A 20,192-nucleotide genomic window follows, 5' to 3' on the forward strand; every position below is an offset into this window, starting at 1 on the left:
AGAGTTAGTACAAGGTTAGTTTTAGCTATTACAGCATTTAAAATCAGTGACTGAAATTTTGTTTCTGCTGATTTTTAGTTTCAATAAATATTTTATAATGCACTTTAAAATAAAAGCTGCTCTAATTTAAGCTTTGTCGACTTTTGGATTGCTTCGTAGATAGTGTTTCAGAAGTCATTGACTGTGTCTTTTTTTCCCTTGCTTCCAGAACTTCAGTAACACCAAAAATTATCTGCCTCCAGAAATGAAGTCATTTTTCACTCCTGGAAAAGTATGTTTTGAAAATTGTTTTAATTTTTATGTGGTAGTTTATTTTAGTGTGACTGTTGGTATAATTATATTATTTTGTATTTCTTTTAAATTGGTATATGAAAAGAAAATAGAAATATTCAGTATCTTCCATTTAGTAAGAAAAAGTTATTTTTACTATATAGATGTAGGTTGAGATATAGAACATTTCTTAGCTTATGGTAAAACCCTGGATATCTTCTTTCTTAAATTTCTTATTCTGTATTATTAAAGTAAAAAGATATCTTATGTCCTTCCCTGATGCTGCTGCTGCTGCTAAGTCACTAGCAAGAGTCTAATTGTCAATTTTCATTGTTGACTATACATTTTTTGTGTTCTCACTTTCTGTGTAAGCCTTCTTACTGTAGATAACTTAGAAACGTAACTGTTATTCTGTTAGTACAGTTTTTGTACTGTTTGTAACAGTTTTGTACTCTGTGTAATTCTGATTTTGCTTAAGGACAGGCAGGCTTGTGATGATTGATGTGTAAGTACTTTGGCGGTGTTATTGTGATTCCTTATGTCTGAGTTTCCTTTGGCTTTTATCAAATAGAAAGAGACATGCATTTTTCATTTCAGCCCAAAACAACCAATGTTCTAGGAGCTGTTAATAAGCCGCTTTCATCAGCAGGCAAACAGTCTCAGACAAAATCATCACGAATGGAAACTGTAAGCAATGCAAGCAGCAGCTCAAATCCAAGCTCTCCTGGAAGAATAAAAGGGAGGTAAGTACACAAGCAGTACCATGCTTTACATTAAGGACTCCGCCAACGCTGTGAGATCTAAAATAACATCTTTTACCTTTAGTGTCAGTGAATGAAAGTCAGTGCATATCTGTACATTCCTGTTTTAACACTGATAGCCATTTACAAGGTAAACTTATTTGCTTACTCACTTAGATGGGTACTCTGTAGCCTTTCATATTTTAGCTTGTTGGGGCAATCCGTTGTTAGACATAAGCTGGTTTCCAAACTAAGTGTCCAGTGAATCTAAATCTTTAAATTACGGCTCATCTATACAGTGGAATACATAGTCCTTTAAAAATGATGACATATGAGCTCATATGAAGAGTTTCACAATATGTGATTGAGTGGAAAAGACAAAGAATAGAACAGTGTAAAGTATTTTTGGGTTTTAAGAAGAATTTGTATTTACATGTGCTTGTACATGCATCAAAAGTTTCAGCAAGAATACCCAACGTCTTCATAGTGTATACAGTAATCTAGTGTAGGAGAGAGATCCTCTGATGTGGTTTTGAATTTCTTTTACTGTGCATGTGTATAAGTTTTCTGTTTTAAAAAAGTTTAAAAATGTGCTTTAAATTATGCTATTTCAGTTTTTTATTTTCAATTCAACTTTCATTTTTTTATTTTCTTAAGAAGAAAGGAAAACAATTTACACTTTAACTAGTTTTAGCATTTTTTTGTTTTTTGTTGTTGTTTAGTTTCTAAGTTGGGTCTTTTTTGTTCACCAGGACTCTTTCTAAGGGAATGGGCTAGGTGTGTATGAGAGATCACTTTGGTTGGAGAGTAGGGATTAGAGAATAATGGTCAGGGATGAAGTTGAGAGGTAGCCAGATTATGTTTGACCTTTGTGGATAATGTAAAGGATTTGGTTTGACTTTTAAGTAAAACTGGAAGATGTAGAGTCTAGTGATCTGACTTGCGCTTTTAGAAGGTAACCTAGGTTACTGATGGGGGATAGAGGAGCTAGAGTCAGCTGATAGTAATCCACCATGAAAATAAAATGGATACTTTCTGGAAAGAATGAAACTTTTTGTTCATAAAGCTATAAAGCTACACTGGAAACAGGAAGAACTTTTAAGGTTTGATTGTAATAATAATAACAAATATCTGTATTAAAAGGCTTGATAGTTCTGAAATGGATCACAGTGAAAATGAAGATTACACAATGTCTTCACCTTTGCCGGGAAAAAAAAGTGACAAGAGAGACGACTCTGATCTTGTAAGGGTGAGATATTTCATTTGATTTTATAATAAGTACAATAATAGTAATTCTTACTATGTAAATAATAATTTTTACACTGAAACCAGTTAATATTACTTTCAAGTTTGACATCTGATTTTACTTCAGTAGTTTTAATCATAAATTTGAGTTTATAATTATCCTCTACCATGTAATTTAAGTATATTGAATTTCTTGTGTATCTTACCATTCTAGTAAGCAGTATTTATTCTTTAAAGCTTTGGACTTCTTGTCTTCCAGTGGCCCAAACTTACATATCCTATAAAGTTTAAATGATTTTCAGTTTTTTTTTCAGGTTTCTCCAGTAATTTATTTTAGCAAGTTGTTTCTCTTTCTACTTAAAACTCTAAAATTCTTACTCAATCCTACCTATAGTATTAATTCTGATGATTATTGGCTGTTTAAAAATTTCACCCAAGCAGAATTAAAAATTGATTGCTTAGCCAGAAAGGAACCTTGTTATCTGGATTTATAGAAGAATCCTTGAGTGGGAAAAGCTATGTATGTCTTCTAATCTGACCTCTCCGTTAGTGCAGAAATTCCTTCTTTATAATTTATGAGAATAGTTACCATGTACTTGAAAATGCCTTAAGTGGAAAGCCTGTTATTTCTCCCATTTGTTGGAGACTTCAGCTAGGTTATCCACACCCACATATACTGCTCTTCTTTCCCCCACCCCCCAAATTAGAAAGCATGGTTAATATTTTGTTATCCTATAAATTCCATACCTAGTCTACATTTTGGAGCAATGCAGAATAAAGTCTATGTTTTCATAGAACAGTTCTGAATTTATGACCTTTTGAGATTCATATGAGTAGTTAATAAGGCTTTTGCTGTCTTTTGTGTAACTTTGCATCCTTTTTCAAAAGAACCTTATTAATAAGCTTGTTTAAACTGAAGTGTCTTCAGAGAGCTGACCTCATGAGATAGAAGTTCAACTTAAAGACCAATAGATAGTGAAAAAGTATCATCTTTTTTGTATACTACCAGCTTCACATTGAAATTTCACTACAAAGGGATTATTGTTCATGTACATTTGTATTAAAATATGGCCACAGGACTGCAAAAGGTCAGTTTTCATTCCAATGCCAAAGAATGTTCAAACTACCATACAATTGTGCTCATTTCACATGCTAGCAAGGGAATGCTCAAAACCCTTCTAGACTTCAGCAGAGTGTGAACCTAGAACTTCCAGATGTACAAGCTGGATTTAGAAAAGGCAGAGGAACCAGGGATCAAATTGCCAACATCTCCTGGATCATAGAAAAAGCAAGGGAATTCCTAAAAAACATCTACTTCTGCTTCACTGACTATGTTAAACCCTTTGATTGTGTGGATCACAGCAAACTGGAAAATTCCTAAAAGAAATTGAAATATCAGACCACCTTACCTGTCCTGAGAAACCTGTACGCAGGACAAGAAGCTCCAGTTAGATCGGACATGGAACAATGGACTAGTTCAAAATTGGGAGAGGAGTATGACAGGGCTGTATATTGTCACCCTGCTTTTTTAAGTTTTATGTGGAGTACATCATGCAAAATTCCAGGCTTGATGCATCACAAGCTGGAATCAAGATGGCCGGGAGAAATAACCTCATAGGGAGATAATATACCACCCTAACAGCAGAAAGCGAAGAGGACTAAAGAGCCTCTTGATGAGGGTGAAAGAGAAGAGTGAAAAACCTGGCTTAAAACTCAACATTCAAAAACTGAGATCATGGCAGTTTTCATGGCATCCCGTCTTCATGGCAAATAAATGGGAAGAAAGTGGGAACAGTGACTTACTTTATTTTCTTGGGATCCAAACACTTGCTCCTTGGAAGAAAAGCTATGAAAAACCTGGACAGTGTATTAAAAAGCAGAGATGTCACTTTGCCAACAAAGGTCCATATGTCAAAGCTGTGGATTTTCCAGTAGTCATGTATAGATGTGAGAGTTGGACCATGAAGAAGGCTAAGCACCAAAGAATTGATGCTTTTGAACTGTGGTGTTGGAGAACCACAACAGTTGGAACTCTTGAGAGTCCCTTGGACTACAAGGAGATCCAGCCAGTCCATCCTAAAGGAAATCAGTCTTGAATATTGAAGGACTGATGTTGAAACTGAAACTCAATACTTTAGCCACCTGATGCGAAGAACTGACTCATTTGAAAAGACCCTGATGCTGGGAAAGAATGAGAGCAGGAGGAGAAGGGGACAACAGAGGATGAGATGGCTGGATGGCATCACCAACTCAATGGACATGAATTTAAGCAAAGTCCAGGAGATAGTGAAGACAGGAATCGCAAAGAACTGGACACAACTTAGGGACTGAACAATAATAATTTAGTTTTACAGTTAACATTTTCCCCATTTCCTACTTCCAATGTCTATTTTGTACCCCCTCTGTTCTGAAAACAGTACAGTACAAAATGAAAAATTAGAGAATTTAGTGCTTTAGGAAGCTAGATTATTTTATGATGCTGTCAAGAAAACAGACATTGAATTTCCTTTTTACCACCAGCCTTTTCCAGAACATTAAGATTTCAGCCATTTTTTTTCAGATCTTTTGATGTCAAAATGAATTGTAATATTTATAATTGGAAACTTTAGTTTTATTTTATATTTTCCTTCCCTTCTCTAAGTAATGACAGTTAATTTTTAATTTATGTCCAAAACTCTAGAAAAATACTAACAAATTAAAAGCAAACATTTATATGTCTTTTTTTTCCCCAGAATGTAAAGATAATTTAAATGTTAAAAAAATCTTTTTATATAGAAAGTCAACATCCTAAATAAAAGATGCTAACAAGATAATCTCAGATCATGCCAAGGAGATATAAATAAAATTTGATTCTTGGCAAATGAGTGAACTCTTTGTAAATTAATGTGAGAAACATACTTCATTATATGCTAAAAGTTTTATCTGTTTAAATCAGTAATCATTGATTTGGTCAAAATTATTATTCTTAAAGGCAAAATACTTGAAGCATTTTTATTAAAAATCAGAAACAAAACAAACAGTCGGTTATCACCACTGTTCTTGTTCTGGAATATTTGGCCAGTTCTGAAAGACACGAAATAGGAACCAAAAGTGTGACAATGAAAAGGAAGAGACATTTATTTTTATACTCTTAAAAAAAATAAGGGGAAGCAATAGAAAAACTAAATTTAGCATGGTAGATGTATGTCTGTATGTATACATATAACTAACTTTACTCTGGTCATTTTACTTTATATCAGATAGCCACTTGGAGGAAAAAAGATTTACTTTACAGCAATAACTGTTACAGTGAAATTAGATAGAGGGATCTAAACATAACCTTGTATGGATCACAATAAACTGTGGAAAATTTTGAAAGAGATGGGTCTACCAGACCACCTGACCTGCCTCTTGAGCAAGCAATGTGCAGGTCAGGAAGCAACAGTTAGAACTGGACATGGAACAACAGACTGATTCCAAATAGGAAAAGGAGTACGTCAAGGCTGTTTATTGTCACCCTGCTTATTTAACTTATATGCAGAGTACATCATGAGAAACTCTGGGCTGGAAGAAGCACAAGCTGGAATCAAGATTGCTGGGAGAAATATCAATCACCTCAGATATGCAGATGACACCACCCTTATGGCAGAAAGTGAAGAGGAACTAAAAAGCCTCTTGATGAAAGTGAAAGAGGAGAGTGAAAAAGTTGGCTTAAAGCTCATACATTCAGAAAACTAAGATCATGGCATTCAGTCCCATCACTTCATGGGAAATAGATGGGGAAAGAGTGGAAACGGTGTCGGACTTTATTTTGGGGGGCTCCAAAATCACTGCAGATGGTGACTGCAGCCATGAAATTAAAAGACGCTTACTCCTTGGAAGGAAAGTTATGACCAACCTAGATACCATATTAAAAAGCAGAGACATTACTTTGCCAACAAAGGTCCGTCTGGTCAAGACTATGGTTTTTTTCAGTGGTCATGTATGGATGTGAGAGTTGGACTGTGAAGAAAGCTGAGTGCTGAAAAGTTGATGCTTTTAAGCTGTGGTGTTGGAGAAGACTTTTGAGAGTCCCTTGGACTGCAAGGAGATCCAACCAGTCCATCCTAAAGGAGATCAGTCCTGGGTGTTCATTGGAAGGACTGATGCTGAAGCTGAAACTCCAGTACTTTGGCCACTTCATGCGAAGAGTTGACTCACTGGAAAAGACCCTGATGCTGGGAAAGATTGAGGGCAGGAGGAGAAGGGGACGACAGAGGATGAGATGGCTGGATGGCATCACTGACTTTGATAGACATGAGTTTGAGTAAACTCCAGGAGTTGGTGATGGATGGAAGGCCTGGAGTGCTTCAATTCATGGGGTCGCAAAGAGTCGGACACGACTGAGTGACAGACATGACTGAGCAACTGAACAACAAGCTGGTGGAGAGAGAGAGACAGTGAGATCTCTCTGGTGTCTCTTTTCCTAAGGACACTAATCCCATCATGATGGCCCCACCCTCATGACTTTAGAATTACCTCCCAAAGACCCCATCTCCAAAGAATATCAGAATACTTCAGCTTGTGAATTTAGTGGGGACACAATTGAGATCACAACGAACAGGAAATAAAATTTAAAATATACACAAAAGTGTAAAATATTGTAGATTAAAACTCTAAACTCCAATAAACAGACAAGGGGCATAATTAGGCAGTTCACAAGATAGGAAACACAAATGGCTAATTAAACATGTTAAGAATTATAAGTAATCAGATAATTTTTGTTTTCACAGATGTTTTAAGAATGTAAAGGAAAAAAAAGAATGTGAAGGAACAGACCATTTGGAAATTAGTACTACAAACATGTTTTCATATGTTTTACACACATGGTATATATACCTATGGAGAAAATTACAAATTTATACATACTATTCCTGGTTTCTTTGAAGAATTTCTTTAAAGAATGTCCATCTAGGAGTTAAAGCTTAAATTCTGTGAATGTAGACTGGGATTTTATATTAAATTTGAAAGTGACTGATTTTTGTATTTTGTTGTTGTATCTGGGAAGAAGCAATGTCTTTGATTCAGAAGTATTTTCAGAATTTTTAATAAATGATGAATATGTTTAACTTTTGTATCTTGCAACCTCCATTTATGAAATAAAATAGTTCTTTTATGATGTGTATGCTTTATGCATTACATAGTTGATATTTATGTCTTATTATATACACTGTGTGGTAAAATTAGGATTGCTTGAATTGACTATCAAATGAAGATCCACTATACTCAGTGTAGTCTATTATTTAAGCATTGAATTTGGCTTTTTTTCCTTTTTTAGTAGACCAGATGGACTTTTTTTCCCCAAGAAAATACATTGATTTTATTACCAAAATAGTATAGACATTTGTGAAATATTTGAAAGTAAGTTGCCAATTAAAACTTGGTAGAGACAACAGATACTAATAAGAAACAACTGCAGTTCTTTATAATGAGTACTGAACTATGACTCCTTTTAAGTGTTGAATTTAGAATGTTATTTTTAATGGACTAGCTCTTCATCAAAAATTTATAATCTAATCATCTACTGATCTTGAGAGGTTTCATCTGAGGCTCTCTAGCTTGAGTAAGAATAAAAATTTACCCTCTTAACCCCAGATTAGTTTTATATTAGAAAATTGTTAATAAAAGCAAGTAGGTAGTTACAGTTCTGACATGCTTAAAACCTCTAGACCTTATTTAGGTACATTCTTATGACTGAAGTGGATAACAGATTTTGTTCATTTGTTTATTCTTGAACATATATATATATACACACACACACTAATAATGTATACTAAGTTTTATATTTGAAATCATGGCTTTTATTCCTAGTCTGAATTGGACAAACCTAGAAGCCGGAAAAAGACACCTGTAACAGATTCAGAAGAGAAATTAGGCATGGATGACCTTTCCAAGTTGGTACAGGAACAGAAACCTAAAGGCAGTCAGCGTGGACGAAAGAGAGGCCATACGGCTTCAGAGTCAGACGAACAGCAGTGGCCTGAGGAAAAGAGGCTCAAAGAAGATATACTAGAAAATGAGGATGAACAGAACAGTCCACCAAAAAAAGGTAAACGAGGCCGACCACCAAAACCTCTTGGTGGGGGTACGCCCAAAGAAGAGCCAACGATGAAAACATCCAAAAAAGGAAGCAAAAAAAAATCTGGACCTTCAACAGCAGAAGAGGAGGACGAAGAAGAAAGACAAAGTGGAAACACAGAGCAGAAGTCAAAAAGTAAACAGCACCGGACTTCAAGGAGAGCACAGCAGAGGTAAGTGTGTGCAACTCTGAACTGCATGCATTCAGTTACTGTACTGTAAATCATAACTTGATGCTGTCTGCATCTGGGTCTTCCCCAAAGCAGAGCAGAGTCTCCTGAAACTAGTGCAGTTGAATCCACACAGTCCATACCACAGAAAGGACGAGGAAGACCATCAAAAACGCCATCACCATCACAACCCCCCAAAAATGTGTAAGTTGTAAATAATATTAAGTTTCAAACCAGTTTCAAATTATTTTGCAAGAGTTCATAAATTTTTAAGTATAGCTATACATAGTGAAAGTGTTAGTTGCCCAGCTGTGTCCAACTCTTCGTGACCCCCTGGACTGTAGCCCACTAGGCTCCCTTATCCATTCTCCAGGGAAGAATTCTCCAGGCAAGAATACTGGAGTGGGTTGCCATTCCCTTTTCCAGATCTTCCTGACCCAAGAATCGAACCAGATCTCCTGCACTGCAGGCAGATTCTTTACTGTCTGAGCCACCCATATATTTAGCCCATTATACTAGGTAAGATAAAATTTTTGTAAACTTACCTAGGTGATTGATACCCCAATCATCCTTTGGCGACATTTGTACATTTTTATAGGTTTTAGACAAATGGTTATAAATGAATACCAAATAGTTTATTATTTCCACTACACACTTTATAGTACCTAAAGAGACGATGGCGTATCTTTAAATAATCACAGCATAGACCACATTTTCTTGTTATTCCACATTACAGGTTTTCCATCTTTCCTCAGAAGCTTTAAAAAAATAGCTTATACACTTTTGCTTTCCTTCTTTGATCAGTGTAGGAAAGTAACAGGCATCATTTTTCCTAAGTACATTAGTGGAAATTATCCCATAGTGATGTCAAGCTTTTGATGTCTTGATATTGTTTGTTTTCTAATCAAATTAATACATCTGTATCTACATATAGATAGTTTTGGATGTTCACACAAGTACATGTTTATAGGAGAGTTACAGTAACAAATCTATGTCCGAAATTATTAAAGTGGCAGGGGCATCAATGTTGTAATTTGTAAATTTGGCACTTTTTTTCTCCTTTAAAGGAAAAACAGAGTAGCATGTTGTCTGTTAGAAATTTTGCAGTTTTTCTGAAAGTAATCCCATACTTCAGTGGCTTGACTTTTCAGAGTTGCCAGCATACCTTGGTTAAACACTCGGTTCGTAGTTTTTCCTGTTCCTATGTATTCCATAGGAAAAGTTACCGAGTGTCTAGTCAGTACTTCCCACCTTTTCCATTTAATTTTTCCTTCATGTAAAAAGTAAAGGTAAGTAGATTTTTGCTGCATCTTTGTAAGTGTGTTTGTATTCAACCATGGAAAATCACTGTTTTTTAAAAAAAAATTCCTAAGATAGCTTAAATTTTGATGATTAATTTTATAACAAAATAACAGGGTAAATATCTTTCATGCTTGTAAGTTTAATTTGTTTATATTTGGGCATCATAAAATTAAGGGCTTATATGATTATCATGTTATCTTGTAAAATTACACAAGTCCTTCTCACGGGAGTATTTGAAATGAAGCAAGTATTTTCTGTTAAAAAAATCAACACAGAAAGAGATTCTATATCCTGTCTTAACAGCCTAACTTCTTTTTACTGGAAAGCCCCTCTTTAGAGGTAGTGTGATCACATATGTTACGATTTGCTTGTTTTCTTGTTCTGATCTCAATGGAATTGAGCAAGATTGTATTATTTTCCCTGTATTTTCTTCTGTTAATTGTGAAAAACTGAATCAGGTAAGTAAATTTGAGTAAATTGGTTTGAGTACAGATTAAACAGTATGTATATTCAACTGCTTATTGAAATGATTAGAAAATTCTAAATTAAAAATTAAATACTGACAGATATATACATTTAATTAAATGGTGGTATCTGTTACATATTTTTGAGTGTCTTCTATGTATCAGAGAGTACGAGGTGCTAAGGAATATAGTGACAGAAAACAGACATCCTTATAGTACTTACCATCTAAACAGGCATGTAGTTAGTAAATATTCACACATGAATGTGGAATAGTAAGTTGTGAAATGTACTTTGGAGGAAAAAGTTAGGGTGCTGTAAGAGAATGTAATGAGAGGGCTGGGGAAGTTTTCTCTTTGGAAAGTTGATTCTTGATGACAAATTGATTCCTCAAGTTGATTCCTTGAGAACAGTAGGAGTTACACTTCTCGATAGTAGGGAGAGGAACATTTCAGGTGGAGGGAACCCTGTTTTGGAAGGTTCTGAAGTGGGAATCTTGACAAATTCAGAGAGCCGAAGGAAGGCAAAGTTTTTGCTGTATTGCAGTTTCAGGGAATTGGGGTGTAGAAAGAGATGAGAACTGACAAGTAGGCAAGGCCAGTCTAAAGGTCCTTATGTACTTATCAAGGAGGTTAATGCAGTTACTCTGAGTACAGTAGGGGCCTCTCTCAGGGACGTGACATCAGCTGTTTTACATTTTTAAAAGATTACTTGTAGAGAGGCAAAAGATGAGAATGGTTTAGAAATATGTACGATGTAACAGTGAAAATGGAGAGAAGTGAATGGATTTGAGATTTCTTTACAAGTAGAATCTTTGGGTCAGATAAAAAATTGCACACTATTAAGGAAGACTCTAAATTTTCTGGTTTGAGCAACTCAGTAGACATAAATGCCTTTTACAGACTTGGGGAAGATAAAAGGAAGAATAGACTTTGGGTTATATTTTTAAATCCTTTATGGTGTTGGTTTCAGTCACCTTGACTTTTGTTATTTGGTAGATCTTTGTATATGTAACAATCTAGGGTTAAGTAGTAGTTTAGGGTTTAGACCGTAAGAAAAATATTTCTTGGCTTACACGGTAATTGAGGGTAAAAATGATAATAAAGGAAAGTCTATGAAGTATTTAAAGCATTTCCTCTTATGAAATAAAGTAGAAAGTGAAAGTTGCTCATTCATTTCCGACCCTTCGTGACCCCTATGGAATTCTCCAGGCCAGAATACTGGAGGGGTAGCCGTTTCCTTCTCCAGGGTATCTTCCCAACTCAGGGATCGAACCCAGGTCTCCTGCATTCAGGCAGATTGTTTACCATCTGAGCCACCAGGGAAGATCAAGAATTCTGGAGTGGGTAGCCTTTCCCTTCTCCAGGGGATCTTCCCAACCCAGGAATCAAACCCCTGAGTCTCCTGCATTGCAGGCAGATTCTTTACCAGCTGAGCAGTATACCAGAGAAGCCCTCTTATGAAGTAAACTACCACTTAAAAATCACAATGTTCATTTTATTTTACCTGTGTTTTACTCTAGCCGTGTAGGACGTTCTAAACAAGCAGCTACTAAAGAAAATGACTCAAGTGAAGAAATAGATGTGTTTCAGGCTAGCTCTCCTGTCAATGATGAAAATCCACAGGAAGAAACAGAGGAAGAGGAAGTCTCTACAGTAAATGTATGTGTTTTTTAAAGTGCCATGTGTGTTAGTATGGAATGTATTCTATAGAATTAGAGTTGATAAATGGTCAGATTCTTTTAGCACTTGCTGTTACTTAATAATTCTGAATATTTATATATATATGTATTTTCATTTGTGTGTAGTGTTAGTTCATCTATCAGCTTAGATTGTGGAGAAAATATCATTTATGAAAACCTGAAACCAAGTGAGAGTAATAGACGTAGCCTAGTGAAAGTGTAAATGTCTAGTGTACAACTGAATACAGAGAAGAGCAAGTGATGGTCTCGGGACGACACCGCATGCATTTATGTTTTCTGTTATATATACTCTTGGTAATATTTCGTATAAGTTTTTTGTTTGAGTTTCTTAGTAGCAACTAGAAGTTAGTCAGTCATGTAGAATAAAGTCATGTCTTCAAATAAAATTAGCATTTGGAATTCATAAAAATTGGCAATAGACCTTTCTTTCACAGAAGTAGGAATGTGATGCCTTGTAAGATACTTTTTAAAATAATGAATGACTTTGTCGCATCTCTGATTTTTCTCTTTGGAAGAAATATAATTGATGCATCTAAGTAAGAGCTGTGTATTGCTAATATTCATGCTGAATCTGTGGATCAGCTCAGCTAGTTTCAGTTTTTTTGTTTGAGAAACGTGTGTCCTGTGCTCAAGCCCCAGAGTTGACTCCTGCCTCTGTCTTATTTAATATAATCAGCACCTCTGTCTGCATCAGGATTCATTTATCTGAACTAGTTGAAGACCAGAGGAAAAAAATATGTTGAATTATGGTCTCAAACAAGTTTGGCTTGTAAAGGGTTTTTATGGGGGGAAGGTATAAAAATAAGGCTGAAAAGTACATAGTAACTGATGGATTCATTAAAGGAAAACTAAACTGTAAGTTAATTACATTAAAATCCTGTTCTATTTGTGTTCCTCTTGTTAATACTGAACGTATTTTATCTGAAATTTTATGCTTTCATTAGTACTTCCCACATTTTGTATGTTTTTGATAGTTGTTATGATCCAAACTCAATAGGTAATTTCTGAGAAAGGTAGCTATAAGCCTAAATTCATAAATATCAGACACATACTTTACTACAGACACATAAATAACAAGGTGATATTTGTCATTGTTTTTTGCTGTTGACATTGACTTCTGTTCATTTCTCTTTAAAATTATTAAACAGAAAAGTAAAATATTTTCTCTTTTGCTAATCCTGGGAAAGACTGTATATGAGCATTCATGTATGTGATGCTAAGGCAGAAAGTTAATGTAGGAGAAAGATTTTAAGGAAGGACTATCAGGAACATGTTAAGAATAATAATTGGTTATAAAACAATGGTAATTATACCTGTTGATGATTCTTTCAAGGTGCGGCGGCGAGGTTCTAAAAGAGAAAGGCGATGAACAGATGCCGTTAATAACTTTCTGTGTGAGAGCTTTGGAAAAAAGTGGTTGTCAAGCTTCAGGCTGAGTAAAGCCTTTGATGCACAATATGGGACTGCTGAAGAGTGGACAGTTGGACCTTACTCTGATGACCTCATGTGTCTGTGGTCACACGCTTTAGCCATGCGCATGGTGACAACATTGACTATGGAGTCTTGTGGAAGAGTCTAATGTGCGATGGCTATGTAGACATAAACTAAAGAAGAAACTTGTAAATATATTTTTTCTTTTTTTTTTTTTTTATGATGTTTCTGACTTCTAAAGTGCTTGTATAGCTTTTATCTGCGGCTTTAAACTGACAGTGCTCCACTGTTTATTGGATCTATTGATTTGAAAAGAGTTTGTTAGGATAGATCTTAAGCAGCAATCTGTCAGTGTTTGTATTTGTATTCTCTGCAATTTTACTGTGAAAAAAATTTTTTTTTCAATGAATGGTGTCATTTTCTTGATGTCACTGTTTGTTGGAGAGTTGAAATGCTCTCTTTCCCGTGCGTCTCTTAGCTGGTGTTTACTCCCAGGCATCCTTAATCTGCAGAGGTGCTAAGTGGTCTGCCATCACACCTGAATCATGCCTCTGATGGGAGGACACCACACAAATGGTGAAACAGTCCTCAAGTTGTTTGATTATTTACACCTCAGTATTGGTCCCAGAATTTTCTGGCCTTTCATGGCAATGAAAATTTTAAAAAGAGAGAGATTTAAAATATTTTAATTTTAAAGAGTGTGTTATTAAAATAATGTACTGAATTCTTTATCCCGTTTTATCATCCCTTTTCAGTTTTTATTAATCTACTGTATCAATAAAATTCTGTAATTTGAATTAGTTTCTGATAGTCTAGAATGTTATTGTGTATAGATACTTCCTCTTGAACATTATGTTCAGAAAATGCAAATTATTACACTATAATATAAAATCTGATATATACACATTAGAAATGTTTCATTTCTCCATAACAGTGTAAAGTTAATCAGAAAGAAAAAAATTTTATTGATGCAGTGTGTCTTTATAAAGCTGTTCTTGAAAGCAAGTGTTTTGTATTTTATAGTGAGTTGCATGTTTATGAAAAAATTGCTGAAAATGGGATGTGCTCTTTTTCTGTAAATTCATATTTAGCCATAGTATATGATAGATTGCCCCATAACATAGTTTTTCATCAAGAGTTTATTATTGTACTTTATTTTGGAGCCAAAAATTGTTTTTTGGGGGGAGGGGCAGGGTGGGAGTGATATATCCAACTATATGAGCTACTGTAGGTACCACAGTCTTATGAACTTTGAATGAAATTCCACTTGTCCAGATTGAGAGGAGTGGAGATTTATTTGGGTTTAGAGCATATCTTTCTTCTTTTCTTTGTTGTAATCTACAAAACCTAGAAACAAAGGCAGTATCCTTTATACAGTTTTATGAACTGTATTTTCAACCAAAACATATAGGGTATGACTTAATGCTTACCTAAATTCATTTTAGTATTTCAGGTGCTGTTGTTTCATTTTTTCATGGTTCCATCAGAAAAGAAAATCATATTCTAACTTATTTATCTCAGTGAATAATGGAGCATTTTCATTTAAATATACCATTATGTTTAAGGTATATTTCCAAGATTGGTTATAATAGATGGGGGATATAATAAAGAAACTACTATTTTGGAAAATGATGTTTACTATTTTCCAGTGTATACTCACAATTGACATGATTATTTTTCTTTTAAAAATTTCTTCATGTTTATGAAAGGGCCTTTTATTTAAAAAAATTTTTTTGAATTGTGTCTTAATCTCTCAATATTTAACAATTCTTCATTTACAACAGTACTGACACCAGTGATAATGGGAGGCTGCTATATATCAAGGCAGCTAATGTTGGACCAATATACAGCTGGTTTTTAAACGTGTCATTAGCTCAATTCTCCCAAACACGCTATTTCTATTTCAGCAGTACAAAGGCATGTTTTTAAATCTATAAAATAAAGAATAAGGGATAGCTTTGTATTTTTGTCTTTGACTAAATTGCACCAGAAATGTTTATGGAAGTATATCTTTAAGACCATTTTATAAAACATAATGAAAAAATGATTGTGGAGGATTTTTATTTGCATGATCATAGTTAACCAAATTTCATTGCACATTTAATTCTGTACATTAGTTCACACAAAATGCTCATTGTAGATTTTGTTCAATGCCAGTGAGTCTGTGATTTTATAACTTGTCTGTTCACTTTTTGGGAGGATTACAATGTAAATTTTCCATTTTTCTGTAGAAAAATAGGTGCAATAATGATCAAAGTTTTCATGTCCTGAGTCATTTTAGGGGATTATCTTATTATTATGTTTAAACTTAACATTTCATGTACTAACATTTGGAAAGCCACATACTGTAACTAAAGTAAAATTAAGTATGTGTAAAACATTAATTGCTGACAGTGGTTAGCAAACTCTTCAGTGATAATGTTCATTTTGAAAATATGTACTGTATAAAATTAAGAAAATATTTAACTCACTGTAACAAGTTCCACTATGAAACTCTTACGATTCCTCAGTGAGGTTATCTTGCTGCACTGTGTAGCAAATCCACTTAATCTACATTATAATAAAATGTCTTGCTGCAGTGCAACAGGAAGCTTTTTCAGTGATCTCCACTGTATATGTAAATTACAAATGTGGCTGTAAAACTTGTTCCAGGCATTAAAGGTTAAATGACTTTCTGTATTTTCTTACAACTTGTTAAGTTTGATTTTTAAGATCTCCTTTTGCCCACTTAAAGAATGTCAGGAATTTAAGAATTTGTTTAACTTAGGCGTATGTCCCCTACCATATAGTGTTATGTCACCATAATGAACAATTGGTATTTAGGTAGATAACCAATTTTCAGACACATTTTTGAATTTTCTGTGAAGTTGAATAAACATGAAAGCTAATATATAATTGTATTATTTTATTTATGTGAATCTATATACATATATATTTAAATATTTACTAAGTGGAGGAGGTCATATTTTAATGATTTTTACTTTTGGAGCCTTTGGTTCATGAAGAGAAAAGTGTATTTCCTAGTAACATTTTTCAAACTTTTTGTTTGAACTCATGCAAAATCTTGGCTGACAGAGATTTACTAAGTATTATTTAAATGATTGCATAACTGAAGAAAAGAAATATATCAACTTCAAACGTAAGCACTAAGAAATGTAGTGGCAGTTTTGTTAATGTGTTCAGCAAATATTTATAGAATTCTATATATAAATTATAGAATTTATATAATGTGCTGGCTGGTTACAGAGGACAAGTGTGATCAGGATAGTAAGTCTCTGCCCTTGCGGAACTCACGTCTTCCACAAAGAGGTGGGGGAATAAGGAGAACAACAGCAGTATTTAATATCATATCATATATGGTGGAAAGTGTGGAGATTAGAAAAGGACAAATTGGATAGAGAGTAGAAATGATTGGAAGAGAAGCTGTTTTATACACTTGGAAACTATGTTATTCAGTAAAATTTAGGATTGTTACATTTTTATGATGAAGTTGACACTTTTATAATTATAAAATGTCACTTGTCTGTATGAATACATCATGCTGGCTTTGATAATTGAAACAGCCATACCAGTTTTGTTGTAACTATTCTTTGCATGATAGAACTTCTTCTGTCCTATATGTTTAAAAGCGTGTATTGTGTAAACATTTTATCCTTTGGTCTTGTTCTTTTATCCAATCTTAGAATCTTTGTTTTTTAATTAGAGGGTTTAGGCTATTTATTTTTGGTTTAATCACTGATATGCTAGCTTTTTTTGGTATTTTCTTTTTTTGCCATTTTTTCTTCATTCCTTTATGTTCTCCTTTTCCTACCTTCTTTTGGCTCAGTAAAGTACTTCTTGCTATATTATCTCTTTTACTAGCTTTTTAGTTATACCTGATTGTTATTATTTCAGTGGTTAACCTGCAGATTACAATATCTGTATTTTACTTATTATAGTCTACCCTGTATTAATGTTTTTACAACCTTATGAACAATGTAAGAAGTTGAAAACAGTTCAACTTCATTTGCTGTGCCTCTACTCTTTGTTCTGTATTTTTTAATATATTTTTTGGTTTTAAATGTCAGAATATCAATGCTTTCAATAATCAGTGTTCTGACTTGTTTATCCATAATTTTCTCTTTGCTTTTTTTTTTAAATTTGGATAGTTCTGTGCTTCTATCTTACTTCATTTTCCTTCAGCCTGAAGAACTTTTTAGTATTGCTTATGGTGCCGGTCTGCGGCAGTTAATTCATTCTGCGTTTTTTTGTTTGTTTGAAAGGTCTTAATCACACCTTCATTATTGAAGGGTATTTTCCTTGGATGTGGAATTCCCAGATGGGCAATTTTATTTGGCAGCTTAAAAGTTAGCATTCTCTTGTCCTCTCATTTCTGTATTTTTTTGTTGTGAAGTCAGCTTAAAACCCTTTGCTCTTTGTAGGTAACATGTCTTTCTTTTCTGGTTGCTTTTAGAATTTTCTCTGTTTTTAGCAGTTTAACCATGCTGAGTGGTTTTCATTTTATTTGTCATGCTTGGCGTTTCCTGAGCTTTTGAAGCTGTGGATTGATGTGTTCCATCAGTTTTGAAAGACTGCCCTCACAAATTACTTCTACTCTATTATCACTCCTCTCTTTCTGACACTCCAGTTATAAATTACAGCCTCCCTGATAACTCAGTTGGTAAAGAATCCACCTGCAATGCGGGAGACCTGGGTTCAGTCCCTGGGTTGGAAAGATCTCCTGGAGAAGGGAAAGGCTACCCACTCCAGTATTCTGGCCTGGAGAATTCCATGGACTTATAGTCCATGGGGTAGCAGAGTCGGACATGACTGGACTACTTTCACTTCACTCTCACTTTCCCTGTTCTTTCTACTTGTTTTTCTCTCTGTGCTTCACTGTTTTGAATATTTGCTATTAACCCATCTTCAGATTTATCAAGCCTGTCTTCTGCCCCATCCAGTCTTCTGTGTAACCCACCCAATTAGTTGGTTTTAAACATTATACTTTTTAGTTTTAGAATGTCCAGTTATATTTTATAGATTTCATTTCTCTGTTGAATGTCTCTTTTTATGCTTTTCTCTCATTTATAAAAATATGCAACTGGAAGAGATTGGAATTACATAACTAACTCTTCATCATCTGTGGACCTGATACTATTGCCTAATTCTTTTTTTCTTCATTATCAGTCACATTTTTTTCTGGTCACATTCCTTTCTCTCACCTTACAGGACTTTTAATTTTTTTCTCTGTTGCAGGAAAATGTGCATAAAAGAACTGAAGGATTGAAGTTAATGTGATTCCACTCCCCCCTCCCCCACCCCACCCCAAGAGAGAATTTGCTTTGTTTTCTGTTAGGCATTGATTACCTCAATCCATGGAATTGGGCTTGGGTTGCATCTTACGTTAGACTCACACTTGTTTCAAAAGTCTTGGGACATGTGTTATGTGAAAGCACAGCAAGACTACGATTTCATTCAGCTTTTCCCTCCAGCCCAGACTCTCAAGAGGAGGGCAGTTTTACAAAGGATCATCAAAGAAGGTTCTCTGGGAAGGTGACATCTGATTGTGGACTTCGATGAAGTGAGGGAATCAAACCAAACCATGTGAGGGGAAAAAAGAGTATTACAGGCAGAGGGAAGAGTTAAGTACAGAAAGTCCGTAGGGAAGAATGAGCACATTAGGGATTTCAAGAAGGCTGTGTTTCTGAAGTGAAAGTGACCTGTGGATAAAAGGGCTGGAGGGAAATTCGGAAGCCAGCAAAGAGCTAGACCATACCTGTGTGCTCTTGGGAGTTTTGTTCAGAGTTTGATGGGAATCCATTGTCTTTGATGAGTAGGAGAATGGCAAGATCTGGATCTGCTTTTATTATTTTTTAATTAAAAAGATGTTGGACTGAACATGTCTAAAACTGAATGCATAACCTTTCCTTCCGGGATCTAGTCATCTTCATACATCTGAAAGTAGAGCCAGCATTCAGCTAGTAACACAAATCAGAAACCTAGAAATTGCCTCCCTCCTGCTCCTCATCCTTATGCTTATATTCTCATCTATCATTAAGTTCTGTTGATTTTCCTTTCTGATTGCTCCTGGAATTTTTCTACTTTTAAGTTCTCATGTCTTTGCCACCAAACTTGTCTGTCACATTTGCTCTTGCCTGACCTCAAATTCATTTTCACAGTGTAGCCAGACTATCGTGAAATAGAGTGATCCTCCCAAATGTAGCAGCAACAACAAATCCTGCAGTGTAAACCCTGCAACCCCTTCACACTCCACCATTGCCTTTAGGATAATGCGCCCTACATAGCTTTGCATCTTTGGTCACTCCTATCTAGCCAGACTTTTCTTTTTAGCCTGTGTCAGCCACACTGTTCCCTTACACCTAGCTGCCAGAGGTACAAGCTATTAGGGTGCATATAAAGGGATATGGATATTCAAAAGATAAAGTATAGCCTATTCTTTGTGCCTGGAGCCGTCTTCCTTTTTCTGCTGCATCTAGTCATCTCATACTCAAACAACAAGTAAGAATTTTCCCCGAGGAAGCCGTTGTAGGTTTCTGTGATGAGGACAAACCCTACTATTGTATGCCCTCTTAGTTTACTTCTTTATAGAGCCTCTTAGCCCAGTTGGTATTTGGATCATCTTACTGCCTCCAACATTGTAAGTTACATGAAGACAGATGGGGTTTCTGTTCATTAGTTTTATCTCCAGCACACAGCACAGTGCCTTGTACTTAGCAGTCAAGAACACTCATTGAATAAATCTAAATTTACCTTATTAAATGTAGATAAATAACA

At 34.9% G+C, this 20,192-nt stretch overlaps 1 protein-coding gene across 8 annotated transcripts in view; it reads left to right on the forward strand.

Annotated features, from left to right (window-relative positions):
- The window catches only part of PDS5B (PDS5 cohesin associated factor B), a 169,899-nt gene extending 155,684 nt beyond the window's left edge, over nucleotides 1–14,215 (forward strand). For 3 of the 8 annotated variants that reach the window (XM_070471777.1, XM_070471779.1, XM_070471778.1), the window contains exons 29-35: nucleotides 209–271; nucleotides 868–1,013; nucleotides 2,154–2,259; nucleotides 8,085–8,524; nucleotides 8,615–8,725; nucleotides 11,808–11,946; nucleotides 13,321–14,215. In XM_070471777.1, the coding sequence (XP_070327878.1) occupies nucleotides 209–271; nucleotides 868–1,013; nucleotides 2,154–2,259; nucleotides 8,085–8,524; nucleotides 8,615–8,725; nucleotides 11,808–11,946; nucleotides 13,321–13,356 (1,041 nt within the window). In that variant the 3' untranslated portion in view covers nucleotides 13,357–14,215. Of the gene's footprint in view, nucleotides 1–208; nucleotides 272–867; nucleotides 1,014–2,153; nucleotides 2,260–8,084; nucleotides 8,525–8,614; nucleotides 8,730–11,807; nucleotides 11,947–13,320 lie in introns of those variants that run through there. The other 5 variants (XM_070471781.1, XM_070471783.1, XM_070471780.1 and 2 more) reach the window with 5 other exon arrangements.
- Nucleotides 14,216–20,192: the final 5,977 nt, after the last annotated feature.

The sequence above is a fragment of the Odocoileus virginianus genome, chromosome 8 (assembly GCF_023699985.2).
Source record: "Odocoileus virginianus isolate 20LAN1187 ecotype Illinois chromosome 8, Ovbor_1.2, whole genome shotgun sequence".
In the NCBI taxonomy this organism is placed as follows: Eukaryota; Metazoa; Chordata; class Mammalia; order Artiodactyla; family Cervidae; genus Odocoileus; species Odocoileus virginianus.